At 37.4% G+C, this 25,934-nt stretch overlaps 1 protein-coding gene across 16 annotated transcripts in view; it reads left to right on the top strand.

Moving 5' to 3' along the window:
* Positions 1–25,934, top strand: part of ABLIM2 (actin binding LIM protein family member 2) — a 132,389-nt gene that overhangs the window by 91,532 nt on the left and 14,923 nt on the right. For 5 of the 16 annotated variants that reach the window (XM_021395333.1, XM_021395330.1, XM_021395343.1 and 2 more), the window contains 8 exons: positions 438–470; positions 3,135–3,255; positions 10,377–10,478; positions 11,657–11,710; positions 16,012–16,064; positions 16,582–16,729; positions 21,868–21,926; positions 24,598–24,652. In XM_021395333.1, coding sequence (XP_021251008.1) covers positions 438–470; positions 3,135–3,255; positions 10,377–10,478; positions 11,657–11,710; positions 16,012–16,064; positions 16,582–16,729; positions 21,868–21,926; positions 24,598–24,652 — 625 coding nt within the window. The remainder of the gene's footprint in view (positions 1–437; positions 471–3,134; positions 3,256–10,376; positions 10,479–11,656; positions 11,711–16,011; positions 16,065–16,581; positions 16,730–21,867; positions 21,927–24,597; positions 24,653–25,934) is intronic. The other 11 variants (XM_021395346.1, XM_021395334.1, XM_021395339.1 and 8 more) reach the window with 3 other exon arrangements.

Here is a 25,934-nt window from a genome sequence, read left to right as displayed (position 1 = left end):
TGGTGTTTAATTTCGAAAGGAAAATTATCAAATTTATCAAATTGTAGGACGTTTAATTATAAATGAAATACACAGGTACCTTTGTTTCCCTTGAAACAATTAGCTCTGAGCATCAACATTCTAATCCAGATTTTGGAGGTGCTTCAGTGTAGATTTAACGAGGGTTTGTGACTTATTTAAATGTGAGATTTCTACCATCAGCACTCAGTGGTACAGGTGCAGGCCACACGATTTTGTTGTAAAGATAAGAAGCATTTGTATCTTAATCCTTCTTACCTTGTTTAAAAAGAAAATTACTCTAACTTACTTGACAGGTGTTTTTTCCTATCTATATCATGTGTAATACATGGATATTGATATTTTAGGTGTAGATCTTCTCACAAGTAACATCATGCATGACTTTGTATCACTAATTTGTTGTGTGTTGCTGTTTGCAGTCACCTCAGTTGCTCTCTCCAACACCTACTGAGGTAATCCCTAGTGCCTCTGTTCACCTGTTCTGACCCATTTTGTGATGCTTAAACCTGGTCACGCTGATAACCAGCAGCGTCTGAAATGTGTGTCATCTGCAGTGCATGGGGTTTTAGAATTTATGTTTTTACCAGTGTTACTTGTGTTGAATACATGCTCTGCTTCTGCATTGTCACCTGTATGCATTTATCTCCACTGTCATCCATGTTTCAGCTTTCCAAAATAAAGGTTGTGTCTGGTCACTTCTTCAAGTTCTACCAAATAAATTACATTGAGAAACATTATTTGTTTTTACATTTAAAGCTGCCAGCATGAGTTGACTTGAATTGATGCTTGGTTTTCTTACTCTTTTTTTTTTTTTTTTTTATTCCACAACTAGCTAAAGTATTTATACTATTTGTACACGCATACTGTTAAGTTATATGCACATACCTGAACTTCGAGGTGTATTTTGGTGTATGTTAATGATGAAAGCCAGTCATTGTTTCAGGAAGTATAACCTTTTTAGAAGCAGTGAAAGAATTTCATGTAACTTTCTGTGTGTCAGCTCAATTAAACATCACAGGATTGGCTCATTTCTCCATAATTCCTATTTTATTTTAAGAGAACTGTATCACACAACTTTGGTAGTAGTGGAGAACTGGAAATTTCTATTAAAGATTATAAATCACCAGCTGTCACTATGAACATTGATTAAACAGAGAATTTAACTAGTCACATGTAATTTACTTGATAGTTTACAAATAAATACATGCTTTATTTAATATTGGATTTCATGAGCTTGACTGAGTATTCTTTTCAGAGACCAAAAGTACACAAAAGGTAAGGTCTGAAATAATGTGAAGACTTTGTGTTCTGCAAGATTACAGTAAATTGTTTGAAGTAGCTATCAGTTAGGTCACTGTAAGGCATTTAGATTCTGGAAGTGGTACTGGTATGGAGACTGGTGCTGTCATTATCCATATTGTGTTAATTGTCCCAGGTTATCCAGCTCTGCCATGTTTTCTGTCTTTCTCTAAAGAGTCTTTGAAAGGTGCTCGGGCATCACCATTCAAAAACTTGTCGCCAGTTTGTTGAAGGGGTTTATTGGCAAAAATGGACACTTCATAGACCATTACATGACACTCATATGGTATTTATGTGTAATTCCAAGACTTTCAAGAGACATGACTGTACTGTCATATAGCTCTTTTTTGAGAGATTAGAATGTATATTAAATAAAGTTGCTACATAGAGAGATAAACATCTCTCATGGAGGAGTTGGTGGCACAATGCCTATAGAATACTGCATGCTTGGGAAGACACCAGTTGCTCTCCCTTTTTTTGGATAATTTGTCTTCTGATATGGATATTTAAGCAATAATGCTATTTACCAGTATGCCAAACTGATTTTCCATTTTTGAAAACACAGTCAGTTAGTCTGGAGTGATGTGGAAGGGAAAAAGTACACTTCAGCCAAAGAAGAGAAACTGATAAGTAAGATGGGAGAACATTATACATCTCGAGAGTCACGGATAGTCCCAGAGCAGCCAAATGGGAAGCCACAGGCAGGAAGAATCTAAAGATGAATGGACAGATATAATTAAGTTGCCCTGATAGGAATCTGGGAGGTGATGATGGGTTGAGCTAGGACCTGCTGTGTATTTAAATGATGAATGATCCAGTGGGAGTTAGAGATGCCTGAAGATTTCCCAAGCCACCTGCTATGGGATAGCATGTTCTTCACTCACTCCTACTGGAATAGGAGGGGGTAGTATTTTTCAGAAAGAGACTTTCCATAAGGGAGCATCTGTAGGTTACATTGATTTGCTCTAATTTAAGTTAACTCCAGCCATTTCTTGCTTGTCATAAGAAAGAAAATTGAATTTGCTCTTGTAGCGAGTTTACAGAAAGTCATTTCCTTATCTAATTCATTCAGTAATGTTTTTACTGTTAAGAAGACACTATGTGCAAATTACAGTTGTAATTTAACTATTAAGAGTGAGAGGTTTGGAATGGATGTACAATTTTTTTAAGTATTTGAAGTCAAAACTTTCATGGAAAATAAGTTGTGTGACTTGCACTGCGCAATGCTGCAGAATTAATTCTAACACAATTTATATGAGTGGTTATTATAGGTTACCTAGCTAATAATTACTATGTTTTGCTTGTAGTGTTGTGCGCTGGGCAGACAGGATAGCTTTTGTGATGTAGTCAAGCTAGTGAATGCTGACTTTGTGATGTCTATAACTCTTATACTATACCATGCAGCCATCTACAAAGGTACAAAGTGACCATAGTACTGTCATACCAACCTGATCTCATCTTTCACCTAGCCAAGGATGTTAAATCATTAGATAAGATCAAAGTGAGTGGCAAATTATGCTGTCTTGAAACAGTAATTCTACAGTGTTCTTTACAAATGATACTATCATTCTAAATTCATGTATGCATTGACTTTCCTGTGAATGTGGCCATTCTATGAAACCTGGCAGTTCCAGAATTCCTTCAGTCATACTGCAGTTGAGGTGCTTACAGCTGAAAGCCACTTTGCTTCGTTGGGATTGCATGGAGCATAACAACAGCATCAAGTTCCATCTTCACTGCACAGAAACATCTGAAGTTCTAGCTGTTTTGAAAGTGTTTTCTCTTCCCTAATGACATATTTCTTCTCTTCCTCTCAGGGTGACCAAGATGACAGATCCTTCAAACAGTACAGGACTTCAAGTCCTAGCTCTGCTGGCTCACTGGGTTATGGTCGCTACACTCCAACATCCCATTCTCCTCAGCATTACAGTAGGCCAGGTAATTGAGAACCAGCATTATCTGTTCTACAGATTTTTTTTCTACTTTTTCTTATTTTTTCAGGCAGGGTGGACTCCAGAAACAGAGTTTTAGGTAGAGCAGAAATTAATTACAATGTGCTGTTTATTGTGAACGGAGAGTCCAATCGGGAGGAAAAAAATTCTTCAGGTATGAGCATCTAGGAAAAGAAAATAGGCACCTGGAAAGCTTGATTTTTATGTCTCTGTAAACAGAAGATATAAGAGACTTAATCCTGGTCCCAAACTTCCTGGAAGTACATATGCAATCCACATCTCTTTCATGGTGCAGTATGGTAGAAGCAAACATGCACAAAGCCAAGAGAGTGCTCAGGTAATTTTGTGTCCCCTCTTGTACTCCAGGGTTATGGTCCTCTGTGGCTCTCCTCACCACAGTGAAGAGCTGGAGAACTAAGTAGGGACTCTAATGACTAGTTTTTCAAGTCCAGTTTGCTTTAGCTGAGAAGCTTACGGCAGTGTTTAGTGTAGCTGAAATGTTTTTGTTGCACAAAGAGGAAGGATGACACCCCCCTTTTGATCTTTGCATGAGACCCATATGCAAAGGCCCATTCCTATCTGGGCATTGTGAAGAATTTTATCCTTAGAATAATGAACTAATTTGCTCAAAATTCATTCTAATTTTTTTACTACTCCATCATCTGGGCTGACAACACAGAATATTCGGAAATATTTTATTATTTTCTCTTCTAATTTTATTGGTGCTATATTATAATGATAAAATAGCTTGGAAAATTTAGAATTATTGACTTTCCAGTGGAAATGAAAATTTTATGGATAACAGAAGCAGTTTTTACAGAAATTGGTTGTACTATATAAAGTCTTTGGTAAATAGAAATAAGAGTGAGTATCAAAGATTTATTAGAGACAGGATAGAATAGTCTCTGCTGAAGGTCTGGCAGCTGTGTCATGCCTAAGCTTAGCTGCAAACTATTATAGGAAGGAGCAAAGATGAAAGACATTCCAAATAAAGTCTAATGCCAGACAATTTCGCTGAAAATGTACAGGAAAATCCAAGTAACTGCTATTTTTAATAGCTGCCATTAGACCTCCAAATGTTATCAGGACATTATTACAACAAAGCAAAGAAAGTTGACTTCTGAGAATGTTTTTCAAAGTAATTAATCACATGTCTAAGTTTCAGAGCTGAGATAACTTCAGGATGTTTCTTCAAGTGCTTAAATTAGCCATGCATTTGGGTGTCCTGGTACATTGTGGACTAAATCCTACCAGTGTACACCAATGGCATTGAGAACTGGATCCACTTGTAAAGAGTTCTCATCAAAGGAAAGGCTCTCCCCATTTCATTTCATTAGATTCATTATGAGCATATATCATTCCCTCCTGTGGCTTTTAAATATGCAGAATTTCCCTAAGAGCAGCAATGCTCTTTGTGGTGCCTTTTCTGGAATATTTTCTGATGCATTACATTATATTAGCACTTTATGCAGTAACTATTGAAGTCCTTGTATCCATTGGCCAACCACAAAGTATGGCCACTGTGATATTTTTACACACAACAAGAGAAAGATTGTATCTTAAACAAAAACTGTACATTTTATAAGCATCAGGAGGAAAATGTTCCTGAAAAAAAGGATGGCATTGTAATTTGTGGCTCTCAGTAAGTGAACTAAATAGTTTATTTTCACTTACTCTCTGTTGCCCCCAGCTGGTACTCAGAGTCTTGGTACCAGTAGCTGCATCTCCCTGCCCCAACACCCAAGCCCTACATCTACATTCAGACATCATTACATCCCTTTCTTCAAAGGTAAGGTCCAGGAATGCAAAACCGTGCTGTGATACTGTAGACTTATTCAGATGTGTTTCACTTTTTTGTCTGTGCAAGCATGGCTTCCACTTGGATAAAATTTGTCTTAATTTTGTGCAAGTGCTTTTTGATGTACTGTGTAAGTTTCAAGAACTGAGTGGGTATGAATTGTTTTATTTTGGCTTTTTTTTTTCAGTGAGTGTTAAGTGTATTTTGAAGGGGTGGAGGGAAGAAATTAGATTTTGTAATGAAAATGGGGGGAGGGGGGGGAATAATTTTAAATTCTGCTTCCTCTAAAAAATATAGTGCTTACCTTTACCTGATTTTAGTGGTGCCAAATAAATAATATAACAAGCTTATACCTTGGATCCAGCATTGGATCATCAGTTATCTTACTTTCTAATTTTCATTTAGGGATTATCTTTATCATTTGCAGCAATAACAGAAATCTTCCCAGATAAAGCTTGTTAAATCAATATAGCTGCACTGATTAGCAAATAGTCTGTGCCACATACTCTAAAGAGTAACTGAGCCTAGTCTCCTAGCCTTTTTTTTTTTCAGTAGATATTAACTGTTAATAACCTCCATGTTACAAATAGGAGACAGTTTTGAGGAATACCAAGAGCCTTTCAGGCAAGGGCTATTATTTTTTCTTTTTCTTTAGTTAGCTACTTAAGTATAGGAAAGAGAAGTCATTAACTACCATCTCTCCAGGAACAATACAAGTGGGGAGGAGACAAGGATGGCAAACATTTTCAGTGCCTGAAAATGCCTGAGTCCTATGTACCATTTGATTTAATGAAGCAAAACTATTCTCTTTGCTGTTGTAACCATTATAGAAAAGGAAGTGACCCTCTTCAGGAACCAGACTTACAAACAGATCTGAAATACAAACTCAAATGAATTGCAGATGCTCATTGCCTTTGGAGAAGATGCTTAGGTCCTAATGTATCCAGAAACAGTTCTGTTCAAAGTCAGCTGAATTTCACCAGTGTAAATAGGAACAGAATCAGGCTTAGGTTGCTCCAAATTGAATTCTCAGGTGAAAATTCTGGAGGAAAAAGTTGATGAGATTAAACCTGTTGTTGACATTTCAAAGTCTACCTGCAAAGTACCTTCCCACACCCCCCAAACACTGCCTCACACCCACATTTTTTGGAAGGCTGACTCACACACCCTGCTCTTCCCTGAGGCACAGCCTGAACAATTTTTTTGCAGTGTCCTTTAAATTTGAACAGCATTTTCCAACCTGATATACTAAGAAAACCTCTTCTGCGTGCTGTGTTGCCTGATTTCACTGAACTGAAAGCTGCTATTCAGAAGCCCACTTGCAGTTGCTTAGCAGCATTCTTGCTAAAATGAGTTTCTTTTCAGTGCTACCTGCTGTTGCCCAGAGCAGCAGTAATTACTTATTGCTGGTGTTTGGAAGAAGAAATCCTCAAATGGCAGCTGTTTCTGCCCATACATTTATTAACAGTGAGCAAAATTATAATATTTCATAATTCTGCAACACTTTTTGTCAAGGAGCTAAGATATTTTGCAAGCAGTAAATTGTAATGCTTCACAGCACTCTTATGAGATAGGCAGGTATGTTTATAATCCTTATTTATAGGTAATTCTGAGCCCTACAGAGGTATATATTACCCACTGCTTTACACTGAGTTAATGTCTCATCCCAAAGAGTGTCAGAATATTTGCTCCCATCCTCTTCAAGTTCTCTGAATTCTTTTCTCTAAGCTAAAGACTCTATTTTTTCCTTATCTTGGTAAGTCTTTCAAAGATTGATGTAATATTTTTTTTTTTCTCTTCAAAGCGGTTGATGTGAGAAGAGCAGAGTCATAGGAACCATTTCTTTGTATTCAGACCAAGGTTAATGCTGTTACTTCTGTTTTTTGAAAAATGAAATCACATCAAAAAAAAACCAAAAACAACTCTTATTAAATCCAAAAATATTGCAGTGGTTTATAAGACTAGAACAAATCTTTGTAAAACTAGCTCCCCACAAGAATGATAAAATATTTATTTAAACTTCTGGGAGAAAGATCTTTTACTACTCTAAGGAAAAAAAAAATGCCAGAATCTTTCTTCTGATTTCACCGAGTTTGTATCGTATTTTTCCTGAGAATGGCACGGTTCCTCATTTTTCAGCATAAGTATTATAAATGTGTTATAGTTTTTAGTTCCGTACACCACAGTCTAGCTCCCATGAAATGGCGTAATAGGGTGAACTGTTCCTTATCATGCAGATAAAATATTTGGTTTTGCCCTTTCAAGGTCTTTTTTCTTCAAAATGACTTCAAGGTAAATTCTGTAACAGCTGTTTATCACGAGAATCATGATGTGTGATCTCCAAAATACCCGCGTGTGCTGTAACTCTTCCTCTTCAGGTGGTGGAGCCAGTGAGCATAAAATCTGTGCTAAGTGAAAAAATGCTTACTTAAACCATGGTGGAAACCATCTTGCCTTTCTATTGCAGAAAGACCGCTTCCATTTATTTGGCTTTGAAGACCTGAGGGGAGTTAGTCACTTGGCTTCAAAAAACTTTGTCTTGATTAATGTATCATGCACAAACGGGTAGTAAAGGATCTAGTTTCAGAAGTAATCTCTGACATCTTTATTAGGCCAGTGCTATCTGTTTATTGTTCAAATCCAAGTCAGGGAATGTTGATGGCTCTTACTGTAACTTGATAAGAAGTTTCCCATCCTTTCAGATAAAGAAAAGCCAACAAGGAGGGAGTTATAAACAATATTACACTTTTCCTCCCAGTCCCTTGAGCAGTATGGAAAGGAGGCATGGTTTGAGCTCTGGTCAGTTGGCTATACAAACACAAGGTTCAAGGAGCAGCCTATCCTGTCAGTAGCCAAAAGACACAAGAAGGACTTTGTGGTTGATGCTCAAGTTCAAAGTAAACTTTTCCAGATTCTTTCCAAGTTAAACAGAATCCGGGGAAGAGTTTGTGGTTCTGGTTTTTTGCCCTGCACTGACCAGGAGATCAGATCACATCCTGCAGCTGTTTGTGGCAAAAGACAAAACCAACAGTCTGAAACACTGTTCACTTCAATAGTTTCATTTTCTCAGAGACCTTATTTGAAGTTCTTCAGTGTATAACAGAAGACCCTTGAAAGAAACAATTTCTTTTTGGTGGTGTATTTTAGAGGCTAGATTAAGTGACTATCTGGAGTTTCTACATGTGAAATTTCTACATGGATCTTCCATTTACTTTTTTATTAAATACTTATTTTTGTATGCAAAATGTGAACTACAACTACTCTCTGTGTTTCTCCAAATCAGTGGCAAAATTTTAAATATAATTTAAATGTGCATCATCTTGTACAAGTGGACTGTTAGAATGTTTCCCTCATTTCATCCATAATTCTTCCCTTTTGAGCAAATTTAAGGTGATAGCTGTGCAAACTGCTCCACACAGGTGTTTGCATAGAGAAGTTTGTGGATTTGTTGTCCTCTGGTTTGCGATTTCTTCCTGTTTTCTTGCAAGTTAATTCATCCTAATTAATGTTTCCTCCTGACACTCTGAATGTGATACTGACATCCTATCCCTGAAGAATTATCATTGCTCAATGAGGTGGTTATTCATACAGATCATATGTGAACATGTTTTTAATATTATGCTAATATTTAAGTAAATTAGGAATGAATACACTGTGAAAATTACTTGAAAACTTTCTTTTTCTTTTGAAATTAAAAAATTCCAGTAGTAACATCACTCTGGGATGAATGATGTTACAAGATGATTTTTAAGGATAATAGAGTTGTCAGGAACTTAAGTAAGTAGATACCACAATTCTTTGTATTTGAACGTGGAATGAAATTGAGGCTTCTTCTGCTTAGTAGGGATAGCCAAGCATATGAGTGGCAAGCAGCAAAGAAGGAGTTAATAACTGTCCTTCCTTTTTGGAAGGACCGTAGGCCATCATCATCCGCAGTTGTAATTTCAGTTTCTCAGCTGCTCTAATTATATTTCTTTCCAATCAGAAATTGCTGTTCATGAGTATGCAGTGCTAATGGCTGAGTGGCTTTCAGTTTTAATTTTTCACCAACTGTGAAAATACCTGACAAAATTTAGAACTGTTTCATTAGCGTATCGTCATGATCTCACCTGGCCTGCTTCTCCCGCTGAACTCAGTGGAACTGTACTATTGATTTCAGTGGAGCATGTCCAGGCTCTTCTTGGTGACAGATCATTGACCGTACATCCACTGCTTGTCAACAGAGACCAGGCAAGGGTTCAGCAGACATCCACTCCATAGGCATAGCCTAGATTGTTATGGTAATCCAGTGGTTTTAAGGTTAAAAAACTTCCCCTTTCCGATGGAAAAACTTAGTTATAAGTCTAGCTCTCTGAGCTGCTGTACTTCATTACCCCCAAGAAAACTTGCTATAATTTTACCATTAGTATCCATTAAATTTGTGCTCCATCTACACTAAAACAATAACAGCAAATTAACAATCGTTTCATGTTAGATTAAATGTCATGTATGGCTTCCAGTTGCTTAACAGTGCTGTAAATTAACAGGATTTTACAAGTCCCAAAAAAGTAGAGCTTTACTTTTTTGTTTGCCAAGCAGCACTATAATGCCATAGAGTGTACTTTGGGGAAACATACTAAGAGGAAATGAATGGCACCTAGGGAACATTTGACAAAACAAGTGAAAAAAATGTATGTAGATCAATATTGTACATATCTTCAAACTTTGTCAAGTGACTATGGCATTATAGATCCATGACTTGATAATCCAACTTTGTTTGCATAAATATAAAATGCTGTGGCATGTTACCTGTGGGGAAAGTTTGCAATTAAGAATCAAATTCAACATCTGTTTTTGTTACTGATATATGCAAGAAAATTTTACGTAACCATAACTTCTGTTTTTTGGTCTAGTCCTGCTTTGGATATTTTAAGTACTATTGAATTATTTCATTGCTATTTTTAAGGGCAGGCTATGAGACATAGCATTAAAGTTTTCAAAAACTTGTGAGGCTGTGCAAAACACATTACAAGATTGTGGATGTGTTTATCTGTTTATTTTGTTCATGACAGTGTTTTTGAAAGAGGAGCTTTAGTTTCAAGGAGAAGATGCAAGGCCGTGGTTTAATCTGATATTATCTATCAGATATTCATCGCTGTTTAGATGTTTGGCAATTGAGCCAGTATGTTGTACCGAAAAATAATGAGTTTCATAGTTATTTAAAACTGTTGGATTAACAAGTCATTCTCAATAAGCCTTTATGCTTGAAATACTCTACTTTGCTTTCCATTTTTTTCTTGTATCTGCTTTCTTTGCTCTTCCCCTTGGAGGCAGTGAAAGTGGTCGGAGCACTCCAAGCTTATCCATGTACTCAGACAGCAAATCTTCACCTTCTGTCTATCAGCAGGCTCCTAGGCATTTCCATATTCCAGGTAGGCATTCACTGCTTAGCGTCTGATCTTCAATTGCTGGCACATGTTTGTTCTCTTCTAAATGGTTTGGGTTTTTTTTTTCTCTGATTTGTGAACTTAGATCTGCAAGGGAAGAAAACTATTCATGATTGAAAACTGTTGACTGTTTAGTCTCAGAAATAAAGGAGTTAGAGTACTGCATGTTTATATATATTTTAAAAATCGCATTAGATAGCACGTGTTACTAAGCCTACAAGATACAATTATTTATATTGCCAATGCTGCATAGGTTTTTTTTTATTTTATTCTTTATTCATCCACTTTCTGAATTAGAGAATCATATTAATATAGACGTTGAAAACTGGTGAAAGATTTTGGGCCCCCATGAAGCTCACAGTGGCTGTCTTTGTATACATCCTGTTTTCAAGTTCACATTCAGTTACAAGCATTCCAAATTTATATCCATACTGCTTAGCTTTTTGACTGCACAGAACATCTACCGCTCTGGTGGAATTATTTTTTTTAGTTATGTTTAGCTTCTGGGATTAGTGTTTCTATGAGCACACTGTAAATGGGAATTGTAACTGCTCAAGTCTGTAGCACTAAGTAAATCTGACATCTGTATAACATGATACAGGAACACTGGACTGCAGTTTTAGGGGCTTTCCAAAAATTTCTGGAAGGCCAGGTCAGCTGTACAACTCAACATATGGTCAAGGTACAGAATTTCATACTAGAATATTAGGCATTTGTAATGTAAACATCTATATTTCACTGTGTACTTCCATTGTAACTAATGGAGAAAAAGTTCCTTTTCAATTGTGACTGTTAGAGTTGTCTGTTCTACCATTACATTAATTTTATTTTAAGTAGTAACAAGTATAACCAGTTTATCTTTGTTTTCTAAGAAGTATATATTTGTTGTGCAGCATTCAAAGCATCTGAAAGCATTTTGAGGGACACAAGAATGGTTTATACAATTTAGGTAGGCATAGGCTACCTAAATATTTTAAGTATGTAAATATGATGGATAAGGCTTCAGTCTCACATAATAACCATTGAAAGACAAACTTGTGATGTAATCTGTTGTCTTTCCTCCTGTGTTTCCATTTTAGTGTTGTTGAGAGGAGAGAAGAACAGCATGCTCTGAACTGCTTGCTTACTCTTTTATTCTTTCCTTTGTCTTTCCTCTTCCTCAGACACTGGCGTAAAAGATAACATCTATAGGAAACCTCCTATCTACAAACAGCATGGTACAGTCTGCTTTTCTCTGTTGCAGTTTTCTCTACATATCTTTGAAAAGAAATGCATATTGCCTGTGATTAAGTTTGCTGTTATCTTTCCATTTCATTATCTCAAAATCATCATAATCTAAAATAGGAAGAGGAAAAAGGTAACATAAAAATTAAATAGCATTTCATATAGTGTGATGTCCAAAGATTCTGTAAATTCTCTAAAACTAGAATTATGATATTTTGACTTGTCTTTGTAATTCAGACCAGATATTGACTTAAAAGCAGTTTTCTTATATATGGAAAGAAATAAAATATGTAAATACAGGAAGCTGGTCTTCTGTATTCACACCATGCCTTGGAATATCCAGTTTTTGCAAATAATTCTGACTTCTATTTTGCTGGAGAAAAAAATGTTTATTTATAACTGATGTATACCATGGAGTATTAGAATATCCTGAGTTGGAAAGGACCCTCAAGGACCATTGAGTCCAACTTTTAAATGAAACATCTTCAAGCTGCATATTACTAGAATATAGTATTAGGATCTAATATAATCACACCGTGACAGAAACAAATCTAGTAGCTGATAATGGTGGCAAGCTATGATTGGAAAACCTTTGGTAGACCCAGCAACAAGGCACTCTGTGGATGAAAGTAAGACAGAAGCTGTGCTATTCTTCATGGCAATGGCAGGTCTCTGTTGGAGCAACTTCTCCCATCCTGTCATTTCCAGCAGCACCTTCTGTGGAAAGAGGCTTCCCACATTGCATGTAAGAGTAAGAAAGCCTCACATATCTGCTCTCACATACTTTAACAGATAGTTGATAGCTTTCCATGAGTGAAAGGAGTGAAACTGCAGATACATCGCTGGCCTGGTGGTAAGAACAAGGAGAATATATTTAAAATGTTTCCCTGTTGTGGTAACAGAGGGCTGATTTTAAAGTAGTCAATTAGTGTAATCAAAAATAAGCTTTTTTATGCAGTTAGTTTTTTTATATTACTTTTCATGGAAAATGACTCTTCTGTTTTGATTGAAGTTCTAGTTTGGATCCAGTAGAGTAGGAGAAGAAAGAATAAGGACAAATGATATGCAGGAGTCAGCCTGCAGACATTTATTGTAACCAAAATGTTTCATGCTCAAGTAATTGCGCATTCAAGTCATCAATATTTAGATAACCTCTGTGGTTGTTTTGGGCAAAGTCGGACTTGCTGATGTTTCAGTGCATTTTAGATAGATTTTTTGTCTGCTCACAGTATCCTAATCTTGGTCATACTAATGCTACCTCCAAGGGAAAAAGATATAATCTGTTTTAATACTTGATGTCATGTTATCCACAAAACAATCTGCCCAAACTCTCTAATTCCTTCTCTTTAGATACACAAATCATCATGGTAAGTTCTCAAGCTGAGCAAAAAAAAAAAAAAAAAAAACAAATGAAAAGAAAAACAAAAAAAACCACCAATAGTGACAAAGGAAAGAGTTGAATATTACAGTGATGTTTGGAAAGAGCGAAGGTAAAGTTACAAAATAATTGTCAGAACTTGATGTTGTGTAAATCAGCGTAGTTTCACCAATTTACACAAGCTGATGAAATGGCTCTGATCTCCTATGTTCTGGCTGTGCCATTTAATTTTACTGGTATTTTTGGTTTGCAAAGTTTCTAAACAGCAGCTTTTATTCTTCCAAGCTAGGTATTTTGTTTAAGTTCTTAGTCAGTGAGATATGCAGTTAAGAACTCCCGGCAGAAGTTGTATAAATCTTTCTGCTAAAGCATGAACACATGAGCAACTGATGATTCAGCTCCTCAAGCTGAAGGGACTCTGAGCCAGAGTAGGCTGAAAGGGAGCCAGGGAACATTCCTTTGTTGAAGAGACCAAGTTTGAACAAACAAGTACAAAAATGTTCTTTAAAACAAAAAGTGCAAGGAGCTTTTCCAAGACATTTGGCTTTGAACGGTTTCAGTTACAGCAGTGCCCAACAGATTTGCTATAGCTACAGCTTCTGTGTTTCTATTTCAAACACTAAACTTCAGAATGAGAAAAATGTAGTGGAAAAGTGGCTCACAGGGGAGATCAGGTGGGAGCAGGAGTCAGAAAGTGAGGTGTGCCACAGCCTGCATGGACATCCCTCTGTGTGCATTGATATTTCAAACATTTGAATATAGTTCAAAGTTAAAAATAATAATAATAGGTTTTTCTGCAGCAATATTAGCACTGATCCATGTGAAAGGCAAACTTTGCACTGGGGCTCACAGCAGAACCAAGTATCCCTTCTAGCAGCAAAGCTAGAGCTCAGCACTGATGAAATTCAGACCACATGGATTTATTTGCCATAAAGTGTTGTATGAAGCACTCAGGAAGCTGAGAGGGGCAGGCCTTGTAGGGCCCTGTTAATTTCTGTTGGACTCCTCTAGATCTCTGTGTAAAACCTTGCTGTCCTGCTATTTAAAGTCATTTGATCTCATGAACCCATGGAACATATGGTATCTCCGAAAAACATTCTGGATTCAATTTGTGTTTTTTTCTTTAAAATATAAATGCCTTTATATAAAAACAATTTGCAAAAATGCATCGAGTTCTCTACATGGGTCTCTGAGATCCACATAAATAACCTGGTGATTTAAGGTATGCACTCAAAATGTCAGAAAACCAGGTCTAAGACCTTCTTGCAATGTAGGCACTTCAATTCTTCATGCTTTTTCATTTGTCACGTGTGTCACAGGTTCAAATTTCTGCTATTTCTTTCTCAAAAAAGCAGCTTGCCATCTCAATAAAAAAAAGTTGCCTTGGTTCAGGATGTCATTAGCTAACTATGAAAACTCTGAATTTTTTCATAATACTGTTTTTATTTTGTGACTCAGCTTTGTTTTGCCACATTACATTGAGAAAAAAGTCTCTGCATTTAAAGATTTTTCAACTCTATCAATAGATTTTTTCAAAATGAAAAATGCAAATTTGCCTTTTTTAAAGTATCACCTTCTCGACCCTACAAGTTAAGGTCTGGATGTGAGCTGTGTAGTGTGAAAGAGAAAAACAATGAATTGCTGATGGTGGTGGCCTTTCTCCTGTGTTGTTTGGATGCAGGGAAGATTCTCTAGATCCTCAGCAAACTTGCTAGCAGGGAAAACGGAGAGGGCAGAGTTGTTCCCAGTTAGCTGGGAGTGTTGCAGCACTATTTTTGAGCAGTCTGACCTTTAACTTTTACATTATCGTGCTACTTTTATTATTAATAAATGCATTTTTCTGGCTATGTTGTGGTTCATGGGGCTCTTATGTTGCCCTTGTACTCAGATATTGCAGACAATCCCCTTGCTATAACCATTCATGAGTTTAAAATTATGCTAAGCCATTGCATTACTCCAGTTGTTTTCCTCCATGCAACAACTTAGAGTGATACAAAGGGAAGAGGCATTTAGATTTTGGGAAGTTATCTGAAATTGAGTGAAATTTGTCACAAAAACTTTCTGTAAAATTCTATCTGAGGTGTAAATCAGTCTCTGGTATGATACTTCGGTAAAGAAAAGCACAGGAAAAAGCACATTTAGTAGCTGGGAACTATCCTGTAACTTTTAGGTTTTCAGTTTTGAGATTTTCTTCTCAGGAAGTTAGAAGTGTACAGGAGAATGAAACAACAGGATTTTTTTTTTTTTTTTTTAATCAAAGGCTCTTGAGAGAATATGGGTGAGAAACAGAATTGTGAATTTTAGAGTCCTCTTTGCTTTATTTGAGACTTGATGATTGCAGCTCTGTAGGGCTCAGCAGCACCCCATCCTTACCTGCTCTCCTTCATTCTCACTGTACTGATACAACCTTTCTTGCAGTGTCATGAAGAGGTAATACCAAATTTGTACCTATCTTCTTTGCCATCATTTCTTATCTTACTGAAAGAAGCGGGAGGCCCAGATGTGCAGACCATCAGATAGCTATATAACCATATGTACTTTCTTGATCATGGTAACAAAGAAGGACGGAGCAATGACTTGCCCCTGAATCTGTCCCTAATTTACAATCTAGACTTTTTACCGTCTGCCATCCCCCAAAAGTAGCTTCTTCCTAAAATGATAGCTTAAAAATTCAGCAAGAGTGGATTATCTACATTTACTACATGCCTTTAGCATTAGCCTTCCCATAATCTTTTCCAAACATTGAGTAATTCTGTGACACCATAGCTCTACATATCCAATTTTCTGCCCAACTTCAGGCTTTTTTATTGCTGTTTTCTCCTTTTAAAAATATGTAGAACATGAATACAGTCTAAACAGAAAATAAAAATGAAGTCATCTATCAGTTTTAACTTTAAAAAAATATTAATCTTTCAGCACTAAGAAGATCAGAAGGGGAGGATGGAAGTTTGGATCAGGACAATAAGAAGGTAATAACCAGAAAGAAAGAAGGTAGTTTATTGATTTTTCTTCAGGCAATTATTTTGTAAAACATGGTTATGTTTCAAGGTATTTTTTTATATAACTGAAATTAACTTTACTGATTTTAGATCTTTCTAAAAGACAGTTTTGTGCATTTCACAGTAAAGAAAGCAATAACAATAAATTAATGGATTTTTATTCAGTCTTGGTGCTTATATTAGTGAATGTGTTAGCATACAAAGATGTATGTTAACACACAAGAAAAATGTTATAACAGATTAATGATAAGAACAAGACATAACAAATCTAAGGCGAGGCAGAGTGGGCTGCATAATTAACAGATAAACTATCCTCAGCCCAGATGAAAGTTAAAAGTTTTCAGTGGGGCAGTGACCATTGTATAGTCATCTTTTGTAATTTGGTAAAGGTTGGTACAGGCTGTACTGAGCATAAACATACAAGCTAGCAAGTGAAGTAGGGCATGAGTTCAATCTGGCTCCTATAACAGGCTTTTATTCTCTTCAGCTGAAGACCAGTTGGCTTATTCTGAAAGGGGATATGGACACCAGAACTAATTCCCCGGATTCGGATACCCGATCCCTGTCTCTTACTCCTGGAACTGACAGAGATAACTTCCAGAGAGCACAGGAGGGCACTACCGCCATGTACTCCCGTGAGTACCGTGTGCTGGGCAGCTGTATACGGCAACCAGGGGTGGGCCAGAGGGAGGTGACTGTAGGCTGTTCCCTGGTTTGCTTTGTGCCTTATTTCTCTATCATAATGGCATATATTTGTTTGGCTATGGCTTGTGTAAGTGATAAGCATCTTCAAATTTAGATGTTGAAACTATTTGTAGAGTTCTCTGAATGAAAGAAGGACCACTGCTTAAATAAAGATAACGTAATATCTCTGGAAAGGAGAATTTCTTACAACAAAAACCTGCCCCTCATTAATACATAAAGGCACCTAAGTATATGCTAATTATTTTCAATAAACAGGGTAGTAGTATCATGCAGCTTGTATCAAGGATTAATTTGCATTTTGTATATTAGTAGAGCCATTTTTTCAGAATCGTGATAAAGCATGAGGAGCACTTGCTCCAAAACATAATTTAGAACAGGAGTTTTTATATCTTTCTTACTCATAGCTGTAAGCTCACAGAAACCTTCCAGATATTGAGTAACTGGGTGGAATAATGGGAAGATTTTGTTTCTGAAAACTGATCTGAAGACCACATTTCCATAATAGCTTTCAGTCAAAAAAAAAACAAAAAACAAAAAACAAAAAAAAACCACCTTCTACGTGTTTCTTTCTTCTGCATTTCAGCAGGGCATGAGATGTAGAAAATGGTCATCAGAATCAGGTCTGAATTTTACTTTTTTGTGGTGTAAATGATGAAAAATAGCTGAAGTGAATTTTAACAGATATTTGGGACATTTCTCTCCCTGCATCCTCCACTTTACACCATACAGCAGTAGCAGGTCATCTGGGGTGAACAAGCTGGGGAAGCAGTTTTCCAAAAGAATGCATCCAATGTGAGGCATGTCTGGCAGCAAGGCCAGGATGTCAGTCTTGTGGGCATTTTGGTAATGTGATAGCTGGCTCCATCAACTTCCATTAAGGAAATTATGGCTTAGCTATGCAAGGAAGAGGAAAAACAGATGATGCAAAGTCTGTCACAAGGGTGTAACGAGATAAAAAAGAAAAATTATTTTGGGTCATCAGTCACACCAGTCTAACCTGAAGGGATTTGATTCTTTAGTCATCACAAAACATTGCATGATGTTTTGTAGGACATCCTGTTCAGGGAAAGCCCAGGACTGATCACCTACACAATTAACACATATCATTTGCATAGTCATTAGCACTTAAGCAGTAGCTTCTCTACAGTGTGCATGTATGGTTGAGAGTGGCCAGATCTCTGTCTCTGACATTTAGCCCCATCTCTGTGGCATAGTCAGTATTAGAGAAAATAAATTTTTCATGTATTGGTTTGATGCAAAATTATTACACAGAGAATGGAGGAGTTAGCAGGCATCAGACTGTGAATCTCTGGCAATGTATCCAAATATATTGTGTAAACATCTCTGCATTCATCTGTCCAACGTGAGAAAACCAAAGAATTATTATTCTACTCCGGAAGATATTTAGTCACATCTCTCTAGCTATGTGCCCAGAATAAATATTTAGGCTTGTATAATCGGCAGGTATCTAGAATGCAACTTGCTTCCATCCGGCATTGTTGAAGACTAAGTGACAGGGACAACATCTCCTTACATCCACCTGCATAAATGTGTCTTGTTTCTGTATGTGTACATTTTTACTTGTCTATATTTTACCATTAATCATTGTTTCACATATTTATGAAGGCAGACATGTAACCAGGTTTGTAACTCTGTTGATGTGTACCTGATGTGCTGAAAAACAACCTCAGAATATCCAGGCTAGAGCAAATGTCATATTGGAAGAAGCAGTAGCCGTATCGAGTAGCTGCTGAAGTTCAGATAACACCTAATTAGAGGAAAAGAGAGCTTTGTTTTGGCCAGTTACTCCAAAAAACTTTTTATAAATGTAGAACTGCAGTTGGTTGTGATAATGAGCTACAGTATGTGATTGGTGGTTGTTGGTGTTTTATTTTACCTTTATAATAAAAATAAAGAAGTAGCAACATAAAAAGTTGTTTACGTTCACAAGTAAGTTCTAGAGAAAGAGATGCTAAGTGAAATGCTTTTCACACTGGAGTCACTGTTTCTTTTCTTGATTGATCTGAGGTCTTTCAGCTTAATTCACCTCTCAGGTTTTTTCCAGCCAACCACATGATGTCGCTTGTGCCTGTGGATGTGGCTCAGTCCTGGCAGCCTGGGAGGCAACACCTGAGCTGGTGTGTGCTGAAGTGAACTGTTTGTTTTCAAATCGTGGTCTTTGCCTTAAAGCATTTTTCCAGGATAACTTTGAAAGACTATTTGGCGATGGAACAAATCCCACTCAACGTCTCTGTAGCCGAGATGCCAAGAAACTGAACTCCATGCTGATGCTCAACACTGGCATCTTTTTCCAAGCAGAAGTACAGACGACAGTTATACTCTCTGTCCTCTAGAGTCACTGCCATTCAGATAATAAGCAATGATAGATTCCAAGTTTCCAAGCTGCAAGAGATAAATGATCCATCTAAATTCACCGCTCTGTCCCTGTATTATACATGGGAGCCCCCAGTGGGGCCAACAAAGGAAGTTCTGCTCGTAGTTGATACCACTTCTCAGATGACAGTTGATTATGTTTCTAAAATGTCTTTTATCTTAATTTTGCTAGATTAAATGTCGAGCCCATTGAGCCATTTTTCTTATGATGAACTTTTATTGTCCCAGTTATCCTGTAGGCCCGAAGGTCTGGTGGATTTAATTTAACCCACTTGAACAGAACATCTTTTCATGATGTCCTGTCACTGCCTGGAAATATTGCGATTATTTTCATATCTGGAATGTATCAAGACAGACAGTTCCAACTTTTATCATTTTTAAACTTACTTTAATAGCCCTTGGTCACCTCATCATTGAGCTGTATAACTAAGCCTGTCTGCTTTCCTATTGTTTCCAAATAATGAGATCTCAACTTATATAGTAGAAGTGTGGGATATTTATTAGTCCCTAAGTGCATGACTTTTCCCATGAATTATTAAATTGCATCCCATTTCTATTACTTTAATGTTTAAGATTGTCCCAGCTCCTTCTGATACCCCAGTCCTCCTCTATATTCACAGTACTTTGTAAGTTTGTGTAGACAATCAAGTTTATTAGCCCATTACTATTTTTGGTGTCCAGATTGTTAGTGAAAATATTAGGCAATTTCAACTCAACACCAGTCCATGCTGACATTTCTCTCTCAGAGCTGCTCAGTTCTCACTACCTGTTTTTCACATTTCATTTTTTCCTTACATGCCCTATAATTCCTCTGATAAAAACTCCATCTCCTCTGGTTTTACTTTAATTTCCTGTGCAGCAACATACTGATTTTAATGATATCTCATTAGATGAATTCCAATAAAATTTATTTTGCACAGAAGTCATTTCTTTTAGTGAAGAAAGCTAGCAGGGGAGTCTGGTACTGTCTCTTTAACTTGTATTAAACGAATCAAAAACAACATGAATATAACTGATTTCCTGGTTACTTCCACATTTTTATTTGGTCTTCATTAAAGTTTTCTCTTGGAAACAAACTGATAGGTGCTGAGTATCTTTTTCCCTTCTTAAGCATAAAAATTGTACTTGCTATTCTTCAGTGATTTCAGTTGATCTTCCAAATTTATGTGAGCTTATGAGCTTCCTGTACAGAGTGCTTTGAATTATGTCTCTGTCACAACTGTGATTCATTTGCCTACCCTCATTGCATGAACTTTTTCTCTCCTTGCTCAGCACTCTGCGTTTATTCCTGAAAGCTGAAGTTAAATACTCTTTTAGTGTTGGAGCCCCACCTAGGTTCCCCTTCCCCTCTCCTGTGTAGTGACACAGCACAACTCCCAGTGATCCCATTTCTTCTTTCCTTGCTCTCTTTTTATTTATATAGCTGGAGAACCTTTTGCTATTTGTTTTAATATCATTTTCAGTGTTTAACTCAGCTTGATTCTTGGCAGTTCTCACTTTATCTCAGCATACCACGAGCTCTTTGCTGATCCATCTTTTGTTTTTTCTTTCTGTATGCTTATTCCTAATAATCTCCTTAGGGTACTTATTAATCCAGTAGTGTCTGGATTCCCTTCCTCCATTCCCCTTTGGATACAAATTGCCAACATTTTTGGCAGAAAGTAGCCTTGTACATTCAGTTCTTTGAGCCAACTTACTTCTCCTAACACTTTGCCTCAATTTATTAAACTTTCCTGTACTGGAATCAAGAATGCTTCTTACAGTCATCTTTGTTCATCTTCTGTTTAATTTAAACTGACTCACCTTATCATTTCTATACATCATTATTTTTTATAAACCAGAATCTGGTCTGAAACACTTTTTGTACCTTTACTGACAAAGGAATCATCCAAACTTTCTTATTAGACTCCTAGTACTAGAAGTAAGGCATTTCACTTGTTTCCTACTGACTGTTTCAGTTGTTTCCTGCTGACTGCATAGTTTCATCACTGTACTAGATCTAATTTGTTCATAGTAACATTGCTTTGTAAATTTTATCTACCTTAAAACTTTCCCTTGAGCATTTATCCTTTTACTTATTTCCACTGTAATATTTTCATTTACATTTTAATGAAGTAGTAGAAATGCAAGATGTGTAAGTTAATTTCTTGGGGGTTTTTTTGTTTGTTTGTTTGTTTTTGTTTGTTTGTTTGTTTCTGATTGGTCAGATACCAACCCTTATCTTTTAAAAGACAAACTCAAAAATAGACCACATACATCATGGTGAGAAGTGGAATAACTCTAAAATAATGGTACCTCTAATCCTATTTTCAAGTTATGGCTTAGCACTGCATTGGAGAGCTGAGATTTTAGAAGCTCTCAAATCTGTAGCTTCACAATGCTTCCATAAAGTGAGTCCCACAAATCTTCTGTTGTTGTGCCCACTACAGTGATGCATACTGCCGCACTATGATTTACAGACGTTGTTATGTGTACCCACATACATGATATATAGAGAAAAGATGAATACTACTCAGCTATATTTCATCTCATGACTAGGATATATACAGTTACCTTGCAGTTGCTGTTTCTGACTGTTTTCCTGATTTCTGGGTTTTTGTAGGTTTTAAAGGTCTTCACAAAAAGTATAACTGTGTATCACAAATAATTCAGCTGTTTATCATGTCTTTTACAGGATTTCCATATTCTAAATCTACTTCTCTACCTGGCTATGGAAGGAATGGCTTGCATCAGGTAGGTATACAATTAACTGTATGCTCAAGGTAATAGTTTATCATAAACAGAAAACTAGTTAAAAAGTTACACGGTAATAATGCTTCACAGGTGTTTTGGCTACCAACCCTTCATAACGGATTTTTAACCTGTGAGTTACACTTTGTCTGGAGGAGTAAGACTGAAGCTTTTTGTTTTAATTGTGTGTGGCATGAGATTAGGAATCTTGATTCTCCTCCCCAAACCGAGGTCCAAAATATACAGGCTGTGCGTATTAAAAGACAACAATATATCTTGAATTAATGATTGAGGGGGTTAAGCCTTTAATTAGGCAAGTAGTGATCTTAGAGCAAAGGTGGAGCAGTCCATACCCATAGCATTTCTTAAATGTATATATAAATATATATATATACACAAACACAGACATCATACAAGGAAGGGGGGAGCAATGAGAGTTGCCCGAGTGCAGGAGGAAAGCCAGTGTCACTCCAGTCTTCAAAAAGGGTAAGAAGAGGGAGGTGGGAAACTACAGACCAGTCAGCCTCACCTCCATCCTTGGGGACGTGATGGAGCAGCTTGTTCTGGATGCCATCACCAAGCAAGTGGAAGAAAAGAAGGTTATCAGGAGTAGTCCACATGGATTCATCAAGGGGAAATCATGCTCAAGCAACCTGGTAGCCTTCTATAATGTCATGACTAGTTGGATAGATGAGGGGGGAGCAGTGGATGTTGTTTTCCTTGACTTCAGCAAGGTGTTTGACACTGTCTCCAATAGCATTCCTGTAAGGAAGCTTAGGAAGTGTGGAATGGATGAGTGGGCAGTGAGGTGGATGGAAAACTGGCTGACTGGCAGAGCTCAGAGGGTTGTGATCTGTGGTGTAGTGTCTAATTTGAGGCCTGTAACTAAGGTTGATCCCCAGGGATTTGTACTGGCTCTGGTCTTGCTCAACATCTTCACCAGTGACCTAGATGAAGGGATATAATGCACCCTCAGCAAGTTTGCTGATGATAAGAAGCTGGGAGGAGTGGATGCCCCTAGAAGGCTGTGCTGCCATTCAGAGAGACCTGGACAGTCATGAGAGTTGGGCAGAGAGGAACCTGATAAGGTTCAACAAGGGCAAATGCAGAGTGCTACACCTGGGGAGGAATAACCACATCCATCAGTATAGGCTAGGGGCTGACATGCTGAAAAGGAACTCTGGAGAAGGACCTGGGTGTCCTGGTGGCCATGAGCCAGCAGTATACCTTTGTGGCCAATGGTATCTTGGTGTGCAATAACAGAGCGTGGGCAGCAGGGTGAGGAAGGTAATCTTCCACCTCTACTCTGCCCTGGTGAGGCTGCATCTGGAGTGCTGTGTCCAGATCCGGGCTCCTCAGTTCAAGAAAGACAGGGAACTTCTAGAGAGAATCCAGTGGAGGGCCACAAAGATTATGAGGGGCCTGATGCATTTCCCTTTTGAGGAAATGTTGAAAGACCTGGGACTGTTCAGCCATATGTGCAGGATTAAACACCCCCAGTGATGAGTTAAACTGCAGGTTATTAGAAGGAGCTACAAGAAAGTAACTGTCAGAGAGCAACTAAACTGATTTTTTTTTGAGTTACTGAAGTGTCCATCTCTTTGAGTTAATGTTACATGTCTAATTATGCCTGTTGATGCTCCAAGTACCAGATTGATTGAATTCCTTTCTGAAGAAACCAGTGGCAACACAACCTGACCAAATAAGATTTATGAATTTGGAAAGGTCTAGATAAACCTGTCTGTATTTAGGATTGAGCAACTTTTATACGACTTTTCACAATACCAATAACCTGGGCCAAGCGAGAGAGTGACTTGTGCACTGCTTAGAAGTAAGCCAAAACCATCAGAAAGCACAGATGCAGCGTTTGCTGTACTTTTTGCAGGCTTAAGCCATGTAATGTGATGTGAAAGCAGCAGGTGGCAGCATTTGTCCCATCTAAAAGGTGCAACCTAGTGTCTGAGAGCTGCAGGAAAGTTGAAAATGATCAAATCCTTGACTGAAGTTCTTCTCAGAGTGGCTGCACTCTGTGTCGCAGGCTTATACCAGTATTTGTGGTTTTTTATTTTTAATCATCCATCCTGGTGATGTGTCATATAATAAAACAAAAGCAAACAATAAGGAGCCTTGCAGTTTCTTATGAGCCTAGTTGTAGACACGGTGTGTACCTAACAGGTGAAAAAAACTCTAAGAGGAGCAACAGAAAAAAAGTTACAGTGCCTTTCAGGTCTCCTGTAATATTTATCGTCATCATAGCATTGGCCAGCAAAGAAAAAGGACAATGGGACAAGATAAGATTGATAGGACTGCGCAGTTGCCTCTCTGTCAATCAAGTGCCAGAATTCTCCATTTATGGAAACTTACCATATAGACAGTACACTGCACACACAGTGACTCCCAGTTTGACACACTCTTATTGACAATCCATCTGCTTCTGCAGGCAGAGCTCCTTTCAGTGCCTCTAGATCGATGGGTGCTGTGAGCACTCTGGGTGCCCTCTTTGTGCTTTAGGTCAAGTTCTAATGAGACTCCGTTTACTTTCTGTCTCATAAGGATCTTTATCTTGATTATCTGGTACCACTTGTCTTCTCTTTTTTCTCTCAACAGTGTGCAGAATTATACCTTGTGTCTGTGTGTATTTTGAAGTTACATTGCTTCTTTTCTTCTCTTTTAGCCTGAAAATATGGGCCAATATGAAACAGACCAGGAGGCGAGCTGGGGGATGAAAGGTACATTGCAGTAGCATTTCCACTCCTTTTTTTTCCTTTGAGGATGCTTGTTTACCTCTTGCCAAAAGGGTTACTGCTCTGTTATCTTCACATGGTTCATGTAATAATGGTAGAGAACCAGTTCAGGATCACATTCATCACAGAGAATCTTCTTTTTATCTGATTGAATATAAAGGACTGACTGAAGTCCTGAATTATACAGTGCTGTAATAATGTTGAGTCTATGCCAGTGTACTGAATATATGCAAACAGCCCCAGTGGTTCTCTTTGCTGAGAAAGTGGTGTTCTCATATCAAAGAGAGGAAAAATCTGATGTCTTGAAGGAGTGATTAGCTTATCTGATGGGGGAAAACAAACAAACAAACAACCCCCCCCCCCCCGAAAAAAAAAAACACACACAAACATTCATTGTGCTTCTTCTTTGTCCTACAATGGTGCTGAAATATGCAGAATTTAAAAAGCAGAATTTCTTAGCATTAATTTACTGCATAACAATTTAAGAGGACTGTGGTCAGAATTTTCAAAAGAACTGAGCCATCCTAAATGGACGCACGCATCAGCATCAGCACGCATCTTCTGATGGAGAAGAGAAGGATTTTATTTCCAAGACATGTAGTATTTTTTTTTAATCTTACTCCAATGCTTCACTTGATGACTTTGTATTGATAAAAACCTTTGTCTGAATAGCTGGCAGTGTAGATTTTGAAAAATAGACTTATCTTTGATTTTCAGTTCAGATCATAGAAAAGTCTGTGAAAGCATACTGGCTGTCCTGGTTGCATTTAATCATCATTGTATATGATAATAGACCATGTGGTAGTCATATTTAGCAACACTGGCCTAACTAGAATAATCTTGTACTGGTTCAGAGCAATTGCCTCAGAAAAAAAAAAAAAAGAAGGAAAGAAGGAAGGAAGGAAGGAAGGAAGGAAGGAAGGAAGGAAAGAAAGAAAGAAAGAAAGGAAGGAAGGAAGGAAGAAAGGAAGAAAGGAAGAAAGGAAGAAAGAAAGAAAGAAAGAAAGAAAGAAAGAAAGAAAGAAAGAAAGAAAGAAAGAAAGTACTATGTCCTCTTTGCTATCATTATTTCCACTGCAGTCAGTCCAAGTGTAGGATGTTGGCATCTTGGAATACTGTATTTAAAACAGTTTTAAAACTTAATGATTTTCATGTATGTTCCCAAAATGACATGCCTGTAATTATCCATATATTGTAACAGTATATTTATTTATTCAGTAAAGAAAAATATGGCTGGGACTTTCGGATGACAGTCTGAATTAACTCT

This window comes from Numida meleagris, chromosome 4, assembly GCF_002078875.1.
Source record: "Numida meleagris isolate 19003 breed g44 Domestic line chromosome 4, NumMel1.0, whole genome shotgun sequence".
Lineage (NCBI taxonomy): Eukaryota > Metazoa > Chordata > Aves > Galliformes > Numididae > Numida > Numida meleagris.
Note: the sequence above shows the minus strand (reverse complement) of the source record. Positions and strands in the feature narration are given on the sequence as shown.